The 19,614-nt window shown below is 40.1% G+C and overlaps 5 protein-coding genes across 10 annotated transcripts; 3 read left to right on the top strand and 2 right to left on the bottom strand.

Annotated features, from left to right (window-relative positions):
• Positions 1 to 4: 4 nt before the first annotated feature.
• On the top strand, positions 5 to 10,418 carry LOC105696893. Of its 2 annotated transcripts, XM_012419704.1 has the most exons (9): positions 5 to 72; positions 153 to 363; positions 1,057 to 1,200; positions 5,590 to 5,706; positions 5,861 to 7,843; positions 7,944 to 8,228; positions 8,334 to 8,564; positions 8,649 to 8,830; positions 8,937 to 10,418. In XM_012419704.1, exons 2-9 carry the CDS (start codon positions 229 to 231, stop codon positions 9,391 to 9,393), a joined length of 3,534 nt encoding a protein of 1,177 aa, XP_012275127.1. In that variant the 5' UTR covers positions 5 to 72; positions 153 to 228; the 3' UTR covers positions 9,394 to 10,418. The 2 variants fall into 2 exon arrangements, with proteins under 2 accessions (XP_012275127.1, XP_012275128.1); XM_012419705.1 differs by lacking the exon at positions 1,057 to 1,200.
• A 69-nt stretch (positions 10,419 to 10,487) lies between these two features.
• Positions 10,488 to 12,449, top strand: LOC105696896 (sulfotransferase 1C4). Of its 3 annotated transcripts, none has more exons than XM_012419711.1 (7): positions 10,488 to 10,659; positions 10,939 to 11,152; positions 11,234 to 11,333; positions 11,390 to 11,585; positions 11,654 to 11,780; positions 11,861 to 11,955; positions 12,043 to 12,449. In XM_012419711.1, exons 2-7 carry the CDS (start codon positions 10,957 to 10,959, stop codon positions 12,343 to 12,345), a joined length of 1,017 nt encoding a protein of 338 aa, XP_012275134.1. In that variant the 5' UTR covers positions 10,488 to 10,659; positions 10,939 to 10,956; the 3' UTR covers positions 12,346 to 12,449. The 3 variants fall into 3 exon arrangements, with proteins under 3 accessions (XP_012275134.1, XP_012275133.1, XP_012275135.1); XM_012419710.1 differs by having other exon boundaries at positions 10,488 to 10,761; XM_012419712.1 differs by having other exon boundaries at positions 10,488 to 11,152; positions 11,864 to 11,955.
• LOC105696895 (GTPase Era, mitochondrial) lies at positions 11,524 to 13,847 on the bottom strand. 2 transcript variants are annotated; one of them, XM_012419709.2, is made up of 5 exons: positions 13,458 to 13,847; positions 12,868 to 13,299; positions 12,443 to 12,791; positions 11,845 to 11,897; positions 11,524 to 11,578 (listed from the first exon to the last, which is right to left on the bottom strand). In XM_012419709.2, exons 1-4 carry the CDS (start codon positions 13,704 to 13,706, stop codon positions 11,857 to 11,859), a joined length of 1,071 nt encoding a protein of 356 aa, XP_012275132.1. In that variant the 5' UTR covers positions 13,707 to 13,847; the 3' UTR covers positions 11,524 to 11,578; positions 11,845 to 11,856. The 2 variants fall into 2 exon arrangements, with proteins under 2 accessions (XP_012275132.1, XP_012275131.1); XM_012419708.2 differs by lacking the exons at positions 11,524 to 11,578; positions 11,845 to 11,897 and adding an exon at positions 12,207 to 12,297.
• A 179-nt stretch (positions 13,848 to 14,026) lies between these two features.
• Positions 14,027 to 16,554, top strand: LOC105696901 (chromatin modification-related protein MEAF6). Its single transcript, XM_012419720.2, has 4 exons — positions 14,027 to 14,242; positions 14,546 to 14,749; positions 14,855 to 14,891; positions 15,523 to 16,554. Exons 1-4 carry the CDS (start codon positions 14,171 to 14,173, stop codon positions 15,855 to 15,857), a joined length of 648 nt encoding a protein of 215 aa, XP_012275143.1. The 5' UTR covers positions 14,027 to 14,170; the 3' UTR covers positions 15,858 to 16,554.
• LOC105696899 (cuticle protein 21) lies at positions 16,441 to 19,542 on the bottom strand. 2 transcript variants are annotated; one of them, XM_012419718.2, is made up of 4 exons: positions 18,924 to 19,542; positions 17,860 to 17,912; positions 17,286 to 17,598; positions 16,441 to 16,904 (listed from the first exon to the last, which is right to left on the bottom strand). In XM_012419718.2, the coding sequence occupies exons 1-4, from the start codon at positions 19,008 to 19,010 to the stop codon at positions 16,629 to 16,631; spliced, it is 729 nt and encodes a 242-aa protein (XP_012275141.1). In that variant the 5' UTR covers positions 19,011 to 19,542; the 3' UTR covers positions 16,441 to 16,628. The 2 variants fall into 2 exon arrangements, with proteins under 2 accessions (XP_012275141.1, XP_012275140.1); XM_012419717.2 differs by lacking the exon at positions 18,924 to 19,542 and having other exon boundaries at positions 17,860 to 18,647.
• Positions 19,543 to 19,614: the final 72 nt, after the last annotated feature.

Genomic DNA, 19,614 nt, shown 5'->3' with positions numbered 1-19,614 from the left:
AGCAGTTGCCAGCAACCAGCGGGAAGCGGATGCAGGGTGCGTGTTAGAAGGAACGCGGCGCATCGGTTGCACGTACGTAACCTCTCTTTTCGGCGTTTTGGTGTTCGAGGAGCCTTACGAGGCGGTCGCTAATTGGTATTTGCGTTGAACAGGCTGCCGGTTTTTTAAGAGCCCAGAGAGGTTCGAGTGCTCGAGTCGCCGCGCGCTCGGCTGGGCTCGTAAACAAAGATGGAGGTGGAGGACGAGGAGGCGCAGATCTGCCGACTTTGCGGCCAGTGCGAGAGCATTTACATCGACGTCTTCGGCGAGGAGGGAACCAAGCGCTATTTAGGCCTGAAAATCCACGCGAAGATCAACATTCTGGTGAGTTAGGCCGAAAATTTGCGCGGCCTCGGACCTGTTAATCGACGGCGATATCGCCGAGCAGGGTGGGGGCTCGGGAAAATGGCCGAGACAACATAACCTCCACGCACCGCGGCTCGGTATGATAGTTTTATGCGATGCACCTCGGCGCTCTCAAGGCTTCCGTAATTATACTTGCGAAGTAAGGATTTATTGTTCACGAGTAATGCGGCCAATATTAATGTACTGGACACATTTGTTGAGGTAATGCCAAATGTATTTACACTAGCGATGTTACATCGAGTACATGAACATGAACTTCTGAAAATTTGTATTCATTAGATATAATCGATGTTACAAATTAATGAGCGTCAGTGTGTAGATATATTTCAAGAATGTATACGGCGTAAGACATAACGTGGGTACCGAATTCATGATTTTTCGTCACGTCGAGGAGACAGAGCGGTAGAGTCGTAGTGAGAGTCGGAATAATGAGTGAATGATTATATTTTATATCGGAAAGTATTAACGCGATAGAATTTAACAAAAGTTAGATGTTTGTAGTATTAAATGTTGTATGTAAGTTATGCTTTTTTTTTTTGTGATCTTTGGGCAGGAAGCTTCCGAAATAGAATCTGTATGTATTAAGGGATATATTTTTGTTTAATTTTGTTCAAAAGGAGAGGCTCTTAGGTTTTTCTGTTTAAACTGCAGATAGATGAAGAAGATCCTCTGCCCAAGGCGATCTGTGTTCAATGTCTGGGAAAGCTCGAATTCGTTTGCGACTTCCATGAAAAGTGTCTGCGCACCCAGCAACTGTTACGCGAACGGTTCAATCTGCCACCCTTAACGAACATTGTAAGTCAGCATTTTCTTTCACTTAACACTCTACCGCTCTCATAGAGTATTGCTGGTGCATTCGACTCTCCTTCCGATGCAGTCGTTTAATTTCAATTTGAACGAAAGACATTTACAAAACTGCTTTCCAAATGGTTTGATGCTCTCATAGAAGAAAGGTAATTGCACGGAAGATAGTTTAAAAAAAAAAATTCTGGAACTTTACCTTTTGTCGCAACAGTTGATACTAGAACTATCTAGTAGATATCATATAGTAAAAGCATTAACTCTAATGACATTTAAATTGTCGGTACCCACTTGTATGTCTAAATTTTTTTATCTTTAGGACAGTGAGATAAAGATCGAAGAGACTACTCCGAGTACGTCGACAAATAATAACAGTACCGACAAGAACCTCAATCCCCCCGTCGAAGAGCCAGCCGAGGAAGAGGAATGGCGTTTTCCGCAGGAAGAAGTGACTTTGCAGAATGCTGCAGCCAATTCCGAGGAATTGTCCAAAAACGAGAGTGAAAATTCAACGGAGTCGAGTACTTCGAGAGAAGAGACGAATAGACAGCCTACGGAGGTCGCAACAGGACGTCAGAGTGTCAAATCATCCGATACAAATACCACTTCGACTAGATGGTTGCGAAGCAGACAGAACACCGAGAATACACCGCCAGATGGAAACTCACAAGGTGTGGAAAAAGGCAACGATTCGATTGCAAATCGACTGCGCAGTCACCATAGTAATTCGGAGACTGCCTCGAACACATATCGAAGCGCTGAAAAGTCTCCGCGAGAAGAGCAGGGTGAAACTCCGACGAGTCGGCAAAAGCAGAACGTAATTCAAATTTCAACGTCGATACTGAATAAGGTTCTCGGAAATGTGGCAAATTCTCCAGAAATGGAGGTTTCTGTGAAAGAATCTATGAACAGTTCGGGTGCCAATGAAGACATAAGCTTCACGGTGGAGCTTCGAAAGAAGCAAGACTCAAATGTTGTCACCGTATTGGCCAAAGTATTTCCAGATCAAGGTACTTGTATGGTGGATTCGTCAATCATAGGACTGCTAGAAAGCCACGGTGGCGTCGAGGCTCGTGACATTCTCGACTCTCTGCTGAATTCGAAAGATGACAATTTAAACAAGAATGGCGAATCGGTGGATGCTGAAAAGAAATCATCCATGTCGAAGAATCCAGAAGAGCTTTACACGATGGATGGAGAGGAAGTGATAGTGGATGATAACGTCGAACATATTTTTGGGGATAACCAAACTGGCTATGCCTGCAAGCTTTGCCGTAAAGTGTACGAACGTAAGGACAAGTGCACTGTACATGTCAAGACCCATCTAGGAATCAAGCAGTATGTTTGCATCATCTGCAAGCACAAATTCGTATGCAAGTCTGACGTGATGAAGCACATCAGGTGTTCGCATACCAATCCTAGACCGATCCAGTGTCCAAAGTGTCCAAAACGATTCCGATCCAAATTCGATCTGGCGGAGCATGACAACGTTCACAAAGGAGTGAGGCCTTATCAGTGCTCGGACTGTGGACAGAGTTATCATCACAAGGTTTCCCTTCAGATGCATATAAAGTCCCATTTGCCACCTCAGAATCTTGCCTGCGAATACTGCGGTAACGTCTTCCCCTTTAGAACGAGACTGCTCAGCCACGTGGCCAGTGTACACTTGAAAAACCGCAGGAACTTCAGGTGCCATTTCTGTTATAACCTTTATTCGAGCTTGACGGTCCTCAATGAGCACATCAAAACTCGACACGCTGCGACTCATACCTGTGAAATTTGTGGAAAGACGTTCAAGGTGGCATCGAAATACAAGGCGCACGTTCTACAGCACACCAATCCGAAGCCTTTTGTCTGCAACATCTGCAACAACAGGTACGCTTCAAAAGCTTTCCTCAATGAACACCTGTCGAAACACGAAGGCTTGCGAAAGCACGTGTGTCAGAAGTGTGGGGCCAGTTTCGCACAGGCCAGTCATCTGGCGGCTCATAAACATGTTCACGGCGAGAAGAAACACGCCTGTCCGGAATGTGGACGGAAATTCAACAGACGAGATAATATGAAGGTCCATCGAAAGAGGCATTTTGACGAGTCGAAGAAATTGGACAGCAAGAAGAAGACCACAGGATCCGAGAGTACTCACGTCGCCCCGAATGAGAAGTGATATTCCCCCTGTCGATGAGATTCTTCCTGCGCTAGCTGCAATGGGTTCTTCGATACCTCTTTGGTCTACGACTCTGCTCGTCAAAGCTGGAACTTTGAGCATGTCGCACGAACAAGATGTTTCAAAATGAGTGACTAACGTGTGCCTCTAGTGAAAAGTCTGAATTTCACTCAACCACTGTGCCTCGGTTTACAAATGACCGGTTTTATGGTGGCTTAATGTCATCGACAGTTTTCATTTCCTTTGTTTGGATACTCTCGTCACTGTGGTCGTTTTCAATCAAAGGAGGCTGTGGTTAATTGCTTCTAATTAATCGATTATTAACGAGTCCGCCACTTAATTATGTTTAACCAAGTGATTAAGCGCAAGGTTTGATTACTTATATTTATGGGTAATTCACTGAACGCTGCTCAGCTGTTTCTACTGGTGATTAGTGTCGGGCATGATTGTTGTGTGATCATTGCTTAAGGGAATTTATAAAATACACTTGTCTGGTGTACTTTAAAATCGTAAAGTTAACACGTGTGCCAATTAATTCAGTTTACATGCAAAAGTTGAAGCTGGTAATCGAGTTTTCAAGTTACCAGAAAGTTGTACTATTTATGTCAACTATGATATCGAAAGAGCTGATCGGTCGAGTGCCTGATGCTAATCATGTAACGGAGAATGCCTAAGGATTCGGAAAAGAATTTTGTAATACTGCAATCGGTTCTTAGGAGTCTACCAGAAAGTATTCTAACATTTTTTGAGGGATATATCAGTGATAACATCGGGAGAATGTTGAGGGATCGAGAGGGCTTCCAGGATGGGTTATTTTTGGAGAAGATAATATTTTTATCTTGTGTCCACTCATCATGGATATGTAAAGACTCTTGACGTGACCTTAAAGAGTGTAGTTTGGCGTTGACAGTCCCGTTCTTTATAACGCACCCCAAAGAGACTTTTATATATAATTATACATCCAGAAATTATTAAGTGTCGATATAAACCTGATAAAGATAACGTCAAATTTAACAAAGGACGGAGTAGTATTAGAGAATGTGAATGTTCGTGTTCCTCTTTCACAGTCCGGAAGAAGACTATATGACTTGCACATCAACTTATTTAAACAGGTTATTTGACTACAAACCAGTCATAAAAATTATGACCTACGTTTACTTTTCATACATGCTTTTTAATATTTGCCTCTATAACGCTGAATCATGTAAAAAGAAAGTGGGATGCAATATACTGTTCTTTTTTTTCTTATTTTTATGAGTGCAGTTTCCAATTCCAATGTAATTACTATAAATTGATTTAAATTGACATTGGTCTTTTAGAATATGTACTTGATTGATTCTGTTTTCTGTATTTACATAGTCAGAAGTATTGACTGTGTCGGTCAAATTTGACCATACATATTCTGACAATAATTAAGTGACCTTTTCTGGTATCATTTTAGTACTTCAAACGCCAATAATGCGCGAAGAAATATACGCAGTTTACACGTATATGTTAAATCGAGTACCAATGTTTATCGAGCGTTGAAAGATGAGCATGAAAATTGGGTAAAAGTGACAATATATCCGAACAAGTATCATTGTATGCGAGAATCATTCTACGAAACGTCGTATTTGCTCGAGGACGGTGTAAAGCAATTAAGGCTGTAAAACACTTTTGCAAAGTGTATACTTTCTTACTAAATGACTTTACGTCGCAATAAGTGCCTTTACCAAAAGGTGTCTCGGGTCGGTCCCCTAGGTGAGGACGTGCTTATACAATAAGAATGAAACTTAATTTTACTGCCAATTGGATATCCCTACTGTAACATTTCGAATAGCTGCGAATTTATTGGCTGTAATTCGAGGGGACAAGAGAATATTAGAGGTTAGGATACAAGGTGCGTCCTAAGTAATGGACTCAGCCTTATGATATTATGTAAGTAATCAAGACGTGTACACGTACGTTGTATTTTCTACCGCGGATACGCAAGAGTTCTTTTCCATTACAAGTTAGGGAGTACGATAGCCCGTAAGAACGGGCATGTAGATTTTAAGGTTATTCCTGAACGACAGTCTGCGATACATTCTGAAATAACGTGCCTGTCTGTCGTTCTTCAGTAATATCAATAAAGGTTCGATATTTTTCGAAGTACCGGCTCTTTAACATACCTCGGGGAAGACTGTTCTTTTTTATCGGCGTCCTGATGTTTAATTTAATTTTGTTACAACTCTTTACAGATCAAAGAAGACGACGGATTGCCAAGTATGGTTTGTATGAGATGCTTGGGTACGCTAGAATTCCTCTGCGACTTTCATGAACAGTGTCACAGAACTCAACGGCGTTTTCTCTCCACGGTAAGACGTTTATTATTGAATTTTATTGGAAGGAGTATAATTATTAAGTGCAATGAATTTTAAACATATGTAGTTACGTAAAGAGTTTAAGGAAAAGTCGAGACCGTTTGTAAGATTATTCTAAGTTATGTTGAATGAATGTACAAATTTATAGGACTTCCTGAAGCCGAGTACACAGAACCAGAGTGAAGCTGAGTCGGATAAGGAGAATGTTTCTCCCTTGAAGAATTTCAAACGTAAGATCAAGACGACTCAGCCTCCTGCAGAAAAATTCGTTAAGATTTGCAAAGCTGCAGGTGACTCCCTGTCGGAATCCGTGAATTTTAATACAACCTGTGGCACAGAGGATATTCAGGTTGATGCAAAGCAGGCCGAACTGACGTCGATGATTAAATTTGAATCCGATGTAAATATTTGTTCGGAGAGGAATAATGATTCCAGGATTAAGAATCAGGAAAACTCGAAATCTTCTGATGTTCTTCTATTAATTGATCACAAGTGCAAGAAAAAGGATGACAGTCCGTGCCAGACTTTGAACGTTGCAGGGGAGAAGAACAGAGAGGAAAAAACTGCCAAAGTTGGGGTGTCAACGACCCGATATAAAAGAAAAGGAAGACCAAAGAATAATTTTGTGAGCCGTAGAACAAGACGTTTCGATGGTCTTAGTACAACCAAGGATAAGAATGTGTGCTTTAATATTAGTGATATTGGCACTTCAATGGTTAAATCAAGTATTATGAAGAAAACTTGCGTTGTAAGGCTGGAATCGTGTCTGCATAAAGTGAAAAATCAGTGCCAAAAATGCGAAGATGCTGTTGATGGGGACGATCAAGTGTATTCCTTGTCGAGTTGTTTAGAGAGCCCACTGGATATGAATAAATCCGATGACTTGGGTGTAAAACATCACAGTGATAAGGATCTAGAGGCTAGGAGTCCTGTTAAAAATAATCTACCAGAGACAATAATTAACTCGGTGAGAAATCAAAAGGAGAGTAATGTGCAAGAGGTGTTGGCAAAATCTGCAGAGTCTCGTGATAAGTTTAGTAATAGTAATAATTCTGATGGTGTAATCGATGAAACAAATTTATTGGGTGATTCATTAAGTAAACGGAAGGAAGTTTTAGTACCACGAGAAGTACAAAATAAATCTTCATGTGCCCAAGACATGTTTAATACAATTGCAGGCATGGGAGTTCAGCGAATAGATTCTTCAAGAAATTGGAAAGAAAATGGTTTACTAGAGAGAAAGGAAAAATTGGATCTTATAGATTCCTTGGGAGATCTGGAAAAGGAAACTCGGCGCATTTCTAAAGTGAGTAATACTGGAGATTTACATGCTGGACAAGGAGATTCCCCATCACATGGTTTAAAGGAAAATAGTGAATCTTCAAAATGTCAGGAAATAAGTACTTGCACTGTGAATAAGGTTAAAGCGTTGGATCTATCGAGGGAGTCAGATAAATGCAGCGAGAGCCCAAAGTTTCATGCAATATCTGTCATCGTTAAGCAAGAGTGCAAAGAAACTAGAACTTCATTGAATATGTCACGTTTGAACTCAGCTTCATTGCCAGTCGTAGAAAAACCAAACAAAAAAGACGAGAAGCCATCTTCTAAAAGAAATACTACACCCTGCAATACAGTTCAAGAAGTACCTACACAGTGTACAAGTTCAAGTTCCGATGCATTATGTGCCAAAACCCTTACAGTTTCTGGTAATGAGAATCTCTCCACAAAACCCACCCATTTAAGGAAATCTGTTATAAAATCTTTGCACCGTGTAAATCGTGACAATTATCCCAGTTGCCCGACACCTGTAAAACCTGAAAAAGAAGCTGAGAAGCTTGCAAAATGTGATCCTCAGGACGAGGACTCTTCGGGAGACTCCGACATATCCAGCACTAAGGGGGATGACAAGAGAATGGGTACTCGTAAGAAACGACGGAGCAACGATCAAAAGTTTGGCAAAGTGTCGGAGTTGATAAGTGAAGAGCAGAAGCTGCTAATCGAGGAGCACTATTATGTCGATATGACGTTCGTCGACGTGAATAGAGTCCAGAAGAGTCTCACCATTTTTGACAGAAACAGCGTGAAGTGCAACATCTGTGGCATCTTGTATCCCAGAATGGATAAGTGTCAGGTGCGAAGTGATGTTTCTTTTACGGTATTCTAAAAAATATTTTTTAATGTAATTCGACAGAACTATCTGTTAACGTCTTTCTTTCTCTCTCAAACGTTAGGTTCATATTTGGGGTCATCTGAACATGAAGCCATACCGCTGCAAATCTTGCGACTTTGCCACCGTGACTGTGAGCAACGTACGCTGTCACATTAGGAAAAGCCACCTGAAGATCAAACCTTTCGAGTGTCACATCTGCAAAAAGAAGTACGTTACTGCAGTGTTGCTTGACGAACACTTGAACACACACACCGGAGCTAAGCCATTCCACTGCAAGATCTGTGACTTTGCTAGCTCCAGCCGGCAGGTGCTTAGCTATCACAAAATGACGCATAAGCCTGACAAGGTATGGAAAATGATTCCAGTACCGGAGACAGTGTTTATTAGTAACGATAAGTTTGGTGTTTTCTTGTGTTTTCCTACGGTACAGTGTATATTTTTGTTCGAACAGGATGTGATTTGTGACATATGCGGAAAGGGATTTTACTCAAAAGGCAGGATGCGCTCACATATGCTCGTTCATACCAAAGACAAAGCATTTATGTGCAAATATTGTTCGGCCTATTTGCGCGACGCAGAAGCTCTAGAGAGGCATTACGAGAATGTGCATTCCCGCGATTATGTCTGCAACGTCTGTGGCAAAAGTGTCAAGTCGAAGAAAGCTTTAAACAGCCACCAAAGTGTGAGTATTCGACATTTCATGGTTATTAAGTTAGGACAGATGGAACATCTTGTAGTGAGAACGTATTTTTCCTTCCTTTATTAGGTTCATTCCGCTGCAAAGTACAAATGTCCTCACTGTCCGAATGTCTACAAGAGCAGGCATATTCTGAAGGAGCATATTTTAAAGCATGATGGGATCCGAAAGTACAAATGTGACGTCTGTGAAAAGCGATTCGCTCAACAATCCCACCTGGCTGCACACATGGCGGTTCATAGTGAGATAAGGTTCGTAACAATGTGTTTTCACAGTGAATACAAGTGTTTGCAAGTGCTTTAAACAAAAATTCAAGTGGAGTGTTGTGTCAGGAAGTGATGGAATGCTTTTTTACAGATTCTACTGTCCGGGCTGTAGAAAAGCATTCAATCGTCATGATAACATGAAGATGCATACCAAACGGTGCGAAGCTTTCCAGGCAGATCCAACACTGGTCGAATTGCTGAACAGAAGAACTTATTCGAAGAGGAGAAACCTTTCGATTGGCTCTTCGGAAAATTCTTCCGAATTAAAGTATACGCTTAACCAAGAGAAGACTGATGGAAAAATAGAGAAGACTGAGGTCGAACAGACCATAAAGTATAACCAGAGTTCAAAATCAAGCTCTTCGGATCGAGTTAAAGGCACGATAAATACTAATTTTAAGACTGGTAAATCTCGAGATAAGTCTTCGGAAAACCTGGAGACAAGTGTCGGTTTTAAAGTGCTTGACGTACAGGTTAGAAATTCTTTGAATCCCCCCAACTTGAATACCACTGTAGTGGAGAACGTTTTAACTCCTGATTGTTTTTAAACTAACTAGCTCACTGGAGGATTCAGTGAATTTCTATGTCAATATAGATTGACAAGTGATCTAAAAGAAATCAGAAAAACAGTTTTAAAGTCTATACAATTATGTCGTATTATTAATCATCGGAGTAGTTACAGGTAATTGGTTTTCCAAATCGTTTTGCATATCCATAATGCTAATGGCCGCGTATTTGCATATTGTTTTTACTGGGCTTGAACGTTTCTCGCTAGATATTAATATTTATTTGCACTTTTTGATACGAATTGCCTTTGCCTTTCACAGAAACTTAAGCAATTAGGTGTGACATCGGAACTCATTGAAATAATATATATATATACACATACACACACACAGTTCTGCGCGTGTAGAGTTTGTATATATTCGTGAAAACACAGATATTTTATAATATTTAACCATGATAAGTACAGGGTATTTTACACAGGCGTATCATTGACAATTTATCAGGAAACTCTCGCCAAGTTTCTTCTGAAGTTCCTATGCTCGATGCGAAAGCTGGTGCAATTTTTACAATTACTCAACCGCCAACCAAAGCTTCGTTGTGCAAATCTCTTCTATGAAAAAGATGCCGTTACCATTATAGCTACACTTTTAAATGAAAGTTTAAACCAAATCTTACATTTATTACAAAGCATGATTACTAAAATTGGGCCAGGAAACGTGAATACCACTTGCACTGATAATTCACTCTTTATCGTTAGGACTTGATTGAAGAATTCAGTATTTTTACCCTCAATACTGTATCGACATTGTGTTAAGACATGTGGAGTATCTTTAATCCTGCGCCAGTATTATTATGTATTTCATTAGACTGCTCTTTCGCGAGGTATAAGGAAATGAGACTAAGACTGACTTATGATCTTGTAAATATTGATTAAGGATGTTGCGCCACAAAGTTCCTATCGAATGGATGACATGAATGACGAAGTTTTAATCTCGTACTTCTGTCACCGAGTATGTTTAATCATTACGGAGATATTAATTTCGTAAATAAAAAATATCAAACTATACGTTCCATTTAATCGAGTGATAGATAGGTTATAATTATGACCATCTGTAGTACGACGTCACGCGAGGTACATTAAATTCGTAGACTCGGTGCGAAATTCGGGTGAAAGAACCTCGAGGACCGAATAGAGGTCAAGCGGAAAGAGAAAGAAAATATTAACGGTCGGAGGGAAACCGACCTACTTTTTGTTTCGTAGCGGATAGTGCTCACTATCGGTTCTCAAGTCATTTGACAAATTACCGGTGCGTCGTGCTTATCGCGAATTAATACATATATAAATTTTTCAGTTTTGTTATTACTCAAGTAAAGTATAAAGGATTGATGTACTTCACCGCTTCATCACAGTTGAGTAGGAAATACTTATTCGGGTTAAAAACAGCTGTGTACGTTTATCGTACGTTAGCGAATCAATCAACTTTGAATTGGATATTATTTTATAATAAGTGTCAGAGTCTGTACAGTGTGACATGTTGCGAACGTGATACGCCTTGTATTTGTACTTGGAATTGTTTTACACGTAGCCAAAGAAAGAATTAATCATGCCGAAGTACCAATTGCTGGATGCTGCGAGGACCGAAGAGATATTAAAGCTCTTCGATGGTCAGAGAACTGGCTGGGTTCAGGTTGGAGAGAAGAAATGGTTCTTCCCGTATAAATATGTCGAGCAAGGAGAAAAATTCTTCAATTTTCGAGCCAAGCCCGATGACACGTGGGTTCTGTCGTATCCAAGATCTGGTAAATGTCATGCGGGTTGTTAATAACTGTTGGTAATGATTTTTGTTAATAATGGTGTCGTTTTTAATATTTTTATCACAGGTACTACCTGGACCCAGGAAATGGTGTGGCTGCTGTCCAATGATATGGACTTCGAAACAGCTAAAACTATTCAGCTGAATACACGATTCCCTTTCTTGGAGTATGTATTTCGGTGGGATTTCTTTCTCCTTGATTCGCTTACGTGGATTATTTCAGGTTCAGCATGTTCGTTCACGATGAATTGATGAAGGAGTTCCTGGAGATGAACAACGGTGATCCAATTAAACAAAAGTTTTGTAGGGACATGGCGAAGCCTGGTTACGAAGAGGTTGCAAGGTTACCGTCCCCTAGGTTCATTAAATCCCATTTTCCATTTAGCTTGCTGCCTGGTATTTTGGACAGTGGCTGCAAGGTATTTGAATTAACTGATTTACTTAATTTCAATCTTATTGGAAGGTAGTAAAGAGGAGACGATTTCAGATTGTTTATGTTGCTCGCAATCCAAGAGACGTGGCTGTGTCCTGGTATTTTTTGAATAGAAGTTTCAAGACCCAAGGATACGTGGGTGACTTTCCAACGTTTTGGGAATATTTTCGGAACGATCTAAGTAAGTTTAAGCGAGAGAAATTTAACGGATTAACAGTTATTGGTAAAAACGTAGCTGAGGGTACCAATTGTCATCTTTAGCAGCTTGGAGTCCATACTGGGAACACTTGAAGGAAGCCTGGGAACAAAGACATCATCCTAATGTATTGTTCATGTTCTATGAAGAAATGCACGAGGCATGTATATATTAATGCCACATCGTAGCTTGAATTAATGTTAAGGATTTTTTATTGCGTACCCTGAAATGACCATGATTATTTCAGGACTTTATCAAAGCTATTAAAAAAGTAGCAGCTTTCTTAGGGAAGTCGTATCCTGACGAGAAGATATCACAGTTGGTGCAATATTTGGATATAAAAATCTTCCGAGAGAATAAAATGGTGAATTGTTATGAGATGAAGGAGTGCGGTATCATGCACAATGGCACCTTCATCAGGAAAGGAGGTAACGGAGGCTGGAAAGACTGGTTCAACACCCCGGAGCTGGAAAACTCAGCGAACAAGTGGATCGAAGATAACCTAAAAGACACAAGTTTGCGGTTCCCTTGTGTGAATAATAATGAATAAGCGTTAATTATCCTAAGCTAAATTTATTAGTCTTACCAATAATTCTTACATATAATACAGTAGATTAGGTAAGGGAGATATACATTTTAAGATTTACCTTTGAATTTAACGTCTAATTTTATCTTTACCGGAGTCTGAAACGCATTTAATAAGTTCTGTTCACATTCCTGGGCTATAGTCTTGACTCTTATCGCTCTTCTACCTAAGACAAGTTTTGCAATTCTGTCCGAGGGACAATCGATTAGGACGATCGAGCTAATGCTACCATCAGGACGGATGGTAAAGTGCTCCATTTCAGGTTTGAGTATATAAGGTAATTCGTTCGGAAGACTGTCCAATAATTTAGCTTTAACTGTCTGCACGATTAAATCCTCGAATGACTGATTCGAAAAGATGTGACGTTCGTAGTCCCAGTTTCTTGGCTTCGCACAATCAAGGAAATAGGTCTGAAATGGTAACGGAAGTATGAATAAATGAACCATTCCAAATGACAATTCTGCAAATGGTGTTATGCGAACATACCCTTAAATCTTCAACACCGTCACCAGTTAAAGCAGATACCATAAAGATATCCTTAAAATGTGGCCAGCCTTCCTTACTGGTCAGTGACTTAACTAGCTTAAGTAGTATCTCCTTCTTCTTTATTATATCCACCTTATTCAAAATAAGTATCGACGGTATAGCTTTCGATCGCTCTAAAATCTCCATGATTTGCGAATTTATTTTGCACCCACTGAATGTGTTATATGCATCTTGCATGATCCCAATGATATCTGCTCTCTTAATCGATTCTCCAGGATGGGTGCTAAAACTCTTCTCTAAATTGAATTCGTTCGATTTGTTTTTTGTCACCAGGCCTGGAGTATCGATAAATACGAGCTGAGTGTTTTCTTGACAGTAAATCGCATCAGCCATTATACGAGTCGTGTGCACTTTTGACGATGCGGCACATACCTGTAATTTCATTATGAAAATATTACTTACCCGTCACAGGGTATTGAATGGTTAAACTCGTATATTCTTACTTGAGGTAGTTTAAAAAAAAAAAAAAAAGGGAAACGGGACTACTGTCGTGCACTCGTCGAAACATATATTAAAAAGTAAAAACTTACTGGACGGAAAACCAGCTGATTAACTAAAGTACTCTTTCCAGCATTCGGCAATCCCAAAATCGCTATCCTTAAAGTTCTCTGTCCAGCTAATTCTTCCCTTCGTAAGTTTGGGAAGTCTTCTGTGGATATTACAGGACAATCCGGCGTTTCTTTCCAGGTAGGGAGGTTGCTTCCCTCGGAAGTATACAAACGTCGTGGAAATTTAGCTCGCTCTTTAATAACTATTCTTCTTACCAATGAAAATGTCATCTTCTGTCTCTTGCGTTATTAAACTCGCCGCAACAACTATTAGTGTCTATAAAGAGATCGCATACATTTACTTAATTTTTGAAGTTGACATGCCGTTTCGAAAAGTTTTCGTTTTTAAAACAGTTTACGACGTAGTCCTTTTGGTTCGAGGTAAGTAAAGTAATGTGCACTCGGGGTAACGCAGTTTGCCCCGTTCTGAACGCATCGCGCGCGACGCCCCTGGTGGTCGATGACCGGACTTCGTCCCAGGCCCGTCACAATCACACGATCCTGCCCGCGAGCAATCTCTCAACTCATCTCTGGAGCAATCTCGCAACTCGTCTCTGTTTAGAGTTCATGCCCCGAGCCTATGTATTCTTTGCCCGAGCGTACATTCTGGAAATTATTATAGTTGGTTTTTAGGTTATTTCTCTGTCTTGGAAAGAAACTCGGATTTGTTTACTTCGCAGTGCAATACCGAGAGAATGTCCACGAAATCGTCCGTCGATTTGAGGGCAGAACTGGCTGAACTCGTTAAACGTAAAGCAGAAATAGCGGTAAGATCTAGAACCTTGTGCTAGAAATGTATTTTTACTTTGACCTGACTTTGTAATTTTTTGGGGCTCCGTTAGTGTTGTTCTTCAGATAATTTCAGTGTACATTACTGGAAGTTTAATATCAATTTATCGTTTGCATCAATTTTCCTGTAATGATTTTATGTACGATTGAGACATTTAAACATTCTATTAAAATTTGATACCGAGCGAGCACAGATGTTATGAAGGATATGTTTCGTTAGTATTCATTCAGGCCATGCAATTCTTTGTCCGATCAAGGTAATTGTGTTGTCGTCTTTTCAGGACACACTGGCAAACTTAGAAAGGCAAATATATGCCTTTGAGGGAAGTTACTTAGAAGATACGCAACTATATGGCAATATTATTAGAGGTTGGGATCGCTATTTAGCTAGCAACAAAAATACAAATAGTAAAGCAGATAAGAGAAACAGAAAATTCAAGGAAGCCGAACGATTGTTCTCCAAGTCTTCCATAACGTCCATGGCGGTAAGAAACGTATTAAATATAATTATTGGTACAGAGTTATATCTATACACGACTTGGTACAATTTCTCTTAAATGTATCACAGTAAAATCAATTTATCGTTACAGGCGGTAAGCGGTTTGGTGGAAAATGCACAAGAAAAAAGTAAGGACCTGAATGGATACTTGTAGTTATATTTGCACACGTACCTGTTACTTTATCACTTTTATAATCCTGCTATAACCTTTATTAGTTGTTATTATATTTTTATTGCCAAATCTGGGCAGTCAGTTACTTTAAGTTAACTGGAAAATATTATATCGTTACAATGTAAACAAATCATTGTTTATGGGCTTGTAGTTATATCATTCATTGTTTTACTCAGAGAAAGATTATTACTGGAGACACATTACTGTCAATTAACAAAAGTTAATGTTACCTGTACCGTAAACTAGCAGAAAACGTTCAGTTTCCGTCATCTCTAGATTTGAGCTCTGGTAATTAAATTTTCTCTGCGCCTTGCTAAAACGTTTACCTTCTGTTTAAAATGTGTCTTGGTAGTACATAGACGGTTTTTTGTTAATAAACTCATGGCAGTAGCTCACTTAAAGACCTATTTCTTTTCTAACGCAAGTAGCAAGTTAGTGCATCGCTTGGAAATCTTCGCTCAGGCCACTATCGATATCGAGTAAGGATGTATTGACGTTGCAAAACTCGCTGCTAGCTTGCTGCTTCTTTCTGCTTCTGATTGAGCCTATCTTCCTCCGTGCCGCTAACCAATTATAACTGATTACAGTCGAACGGTACAGTGAGTCAGAATCTCAGATCGGAAACAGTGGCAGCGAGGACAATTGCAATTTTGGCAATTCTAACGCGATCCCGTCGAGTAATAGTAAAGATTCCAGTGGCAAGAATCACACGTCCATTCAGTCTGGATACTCTCAGAATAATGGGACACTGAGCAATGCTGACAGCAACGTTCAATTTACCAATGGAACCATGTCGAACGGAACCTTAGAGCACACTTCGACACCAGCTAAGGATAGTCATAGTAATAGTAAGGACTCCAACCGAAATAGGTCGATGAATAGTGCTAAAAAGAATAGCAATAAGAGATCTAGGAACAGATAGAGGTATCTGCGACAGTCGTCTGTACTTCTTGCTTTGGCGTTCTATCGAGGAACATTCGGTCGATTAGGTACAAATTTTTCACGTTAATAGTTTGATGTACAAATCGCCTGTAGACACGGTACCGTATTGGTAATTATAAGATTAATGTTCATAGGTATATATATCTAACTTTCCGCTCTCGTTTCTAACGTTCATTGACGCTCCTGTGAGTCTGTAATTATCGTTAGGGCAGATAATCAAAACGAAGTATGTGTGATTTTCTTTTCCTCCTAGTAATCCAGTTACCTTGATTGATCATTATCGAGGCAGAAAATTAGACATAAGTATTAGGGGAAGTTTCTTTTCTGTAACTTCACCGTATGTAATTCGCGGGTTTATACGCGATCGAGGAAATGCCGGAAGAAAGGGGCGAAACCTAAACTCTATACGGCAGAGCCATTTGTTACACGAGTCACTCTCGTTTGTAATTCCATATAATAAAAGTCTAACTGGAATCATGGTTAATGGATTTAACAGTTGTCGCTTTGGCGGGACACTATGTCGAAATGATATGCTTTAGGTTCCACTACCGTCTCGGGCTTAATAATTCTGCCTCGCGAGTCTATTAACGGTATACTCTCCAACACTTCCATAGATTAACACTTTTATAAATACCTAATTTTATTACTTTTGTATTAAATGTTCATCTGATTTTGTACTCGTTGCTTTTTCAATCCCACACTCTCACTGAACTCTTTCTCCATCCTAGAAAAACGTGCCCCTCGTTATCTCTCAGTAAAACGAGTGCCGCCTGTTGCTCCTAAAGGAAGGAACGACAGTTTTCTCCTTGGACGAAGCAGGTTTTTTGTTCGGTTCACTTCTCGTGACGACTGCGTTGAAGCCATTGTGATCGTCCGCGGTGTAAGAAACGGTACGAATCGTTCCATCCTCCTCCACTACAGAGTATTCTCCCTTTACGGTGTCGCCGTCTCTTTCTTCCCACGCAGACTTCGAATCTCCTGTATAACCGTCAATTACGCCGTAATTGAAGGAATACTTTGGATAACCCTGAGAAATAAATATCGCTCACATGAGAGAATCGCTCTTATTGTGATGTAAGAGATCATTCTATTAACACATCAAGGTGGTACGAAAGTGGTGTCGAAGAAGTTTCACCCGTGAAACTTTTCTCCGAAGTGGGTGTACCGAATCGTTTGAAATTTTACAATTATTCTTTTACTATAATTTTACAATTTTACAATTATGAAAATGAAATTTTATCAGTGGCAGGACCTTCTTTATAGTCTCCGTATTTACGGTGTAAAGTTTGAAAGGATTCGGTACACCCAGTTCGAAGAAAAGTTGCATGAACACGTTTCGTGATTCTTTAACGTCACCTTAAATATCACTTAACATTCTAAACTACTTCGATGGGATTTTTTCCATTACCATATAATCCACTTCCTCCTTTTCCGTGTGATATTCATGTTCCTGGTCCTCTCGACGTTCGACAATTGCGGATGCGGTTTTAACGACAGGTGGCGCCACGTACACCAATGACGATGTTTTCGGCAGGGGAGTGTAGTAAGAGGGCGCGGAGATCTTTACGTAACGCGGCGCAGGAACATCCACATTAGGTCCAAGAAGTGCACTGTCGGCCTTAAGGGCGCAGGAAATCGCAGGTGCAATTGCATGAAACGGCACCGAGCCGACCGATATACAAGGAAACACTCTCTTGGATTCTTCCCCAGGTGCGATGTGCCTGCAAAATTAGAACTAAGATAGAACGACTTCATTTTCACTTTACCATTCACGTACATGTTTTTGTTTAATGCTGTTTTAAGGCTTAGAATGGAAAGCGAAGAGTTTCAGGACTCATCTCGAACGATTTAGAATATTGTAAAAATGGAATATTACATATAAATGTGAAGAAATGGAATATTGCATATAAAAGTCAGATGAGAAGACAAGGAAAATAAAACATGCAGAGAAAAGGGAGTAAGTCAGGAGCTCGGTTACTTACTCTGGATATCGCCCGGCGAATCCCAGGTCTACCAAACAGCCGAGCAGCAGGATCTGCAAGAAAGAAGAGTCTCTTGTTAATAGTAATAATTTAGAGGGACGGCCTGGACGAGTAAAGCGCGCTTTACGACTCCTCGTTGTTCGGCCGCGTCCTCGGGTCTCGTGTTTGCATGCGAGTCTCGTGACGGGGTCTGTGAAATCCCATTGCATAAGACGAGGTTTTGTGAGCGCCTCTACAAGGAGTGCCTCGACCCTCGTCCGTGTGCCTTCGATCGTCGCTACTAACGCGCGCGTAATTGATGAGCATCCAAGAAAGAGAGATGCCTCGACCTGCAGCGTGGGACTCGAGACTATAATGCATTTTCACACGGCCCTTTCAACTCGTTCGTTTCTTCGGGATCCGAATGCGAGCTAGAATAAACTCACGCGTCTCTGCGGCTTCCTGAATCGGTCTTTATGCTCTCAGTGACGTTACATTATTATATTTATATATTCTTATATTTTTCTAATTGTACTCTTTTTTTTTTCATTCCTAGGATTCACGGGTAGATGGCGTTGCATTCGTACGAAAAACGCAAGAAATTCGAAGATTTCTCAAGCGCGCAAATTACGCATTAAGGTGATATGAAAGTGAAAATATTTATAAAACTGGCTGCACCGAATAATTTCAAACTTCAGGACGTGATTGTTTAGGCTTTATGGAAGAGCGTGGTGCTCAAGTAGTTTCATTTTTTATATAAGAAATTTTTTTTCATTTATCCCAGAGTACATATTTTTTTTGTTTGAAAAGTGAAATTTCACGAGCACCATGTTGTTCCTTAGGCCCTTTATAATCATATGTTAAAGTTTCAGATAATTCGGCGCACCCAGTTTGGAGGACAGTTTTATATATACTTTTACATTTTAGATATATATATAATGAACCTTTCGTAACACCTTAATCCTCTGACTGTTCATTTATTGTGAAAACGCCAAGATCAATTTCTAGAGATTAGTTTTTGGTTAATTAATTGTACATTTAATTATGCAAGATTTTCTTGGATTGCGCTGAGTAGACGGGATTACCTTGATTATCATGGTCCAGCGGGGATGAGCTCTGTACACAATTTCACTGAGCACGCACGTGAGAGTCATCGGAGAGTGTTGCAGCATCCCTGGTGCAACACTTCTTTATATACCGCTTACATTCACTCGGATTTTTTACTGCCCTCTTCCCTGCATCTTGGAGGCTTGCATTTCTTCGACGCGATTCCGACGATCCTCGCATCTTCCGTGATATCGATGAAAATTGAAAAATGAAAATTGATCGGCGTCGGTAAAAAATATTTGTTTAAATACCTACGTTGACGACGAAAAATACATACTCTTAAAAAAAAGGCTGTTATTCGAGGGGGGTTTCACTGCACCTTAAAGACCTCTTACCTTTTACGGATTACAATTCATTATGCAATGTTTATGCTCTCCAAGCATTTATTGTCAAACGAAGAGTTCCTTATTGTGTTGGACTGGCGTGAAAGTACGACCATTTAATCCATGTTGAACTCCTTATTGGGTTCGCTTTTCCTTGCCAGAGCGAAGAGACAACTCAGGTGGACACTCGCCAAACAGGAATTTTTCTGCTTCCATTGATTCACCGGAACTATTTCTCCATTAGGAAATGCCTTGTGAAGAAGTTGTGGGTTTCCTGGATGTATCTTAAAGTACTTCGATCAAAAGATCATCGAATGCTTAATTTAAATAATACATGCAAGACCTA

The sequence above is a fragment of the Orussus abietinus genome, unplaced genomic scaffold (genome assembly GCF_000612105.2).
Source record: "Orussus abietinus isolate OABI.00-Male unplaced genomic scaffold, Oabi_2.0 scaffold16, whole genome shotgun sequence".
In the NCBI taxonomy this organism is placed as follows: Eukaryota; Metazoa; Arthropoda; class Insecta; order Hymenoptera; family Orussidae; genus Orussus; species Orussus abietinus.
The sequence above is the reverse complement of the archived record's forward strand: the minus strand, read 5'-3'. Positions and strand labels throughout refer to the sequence as shown.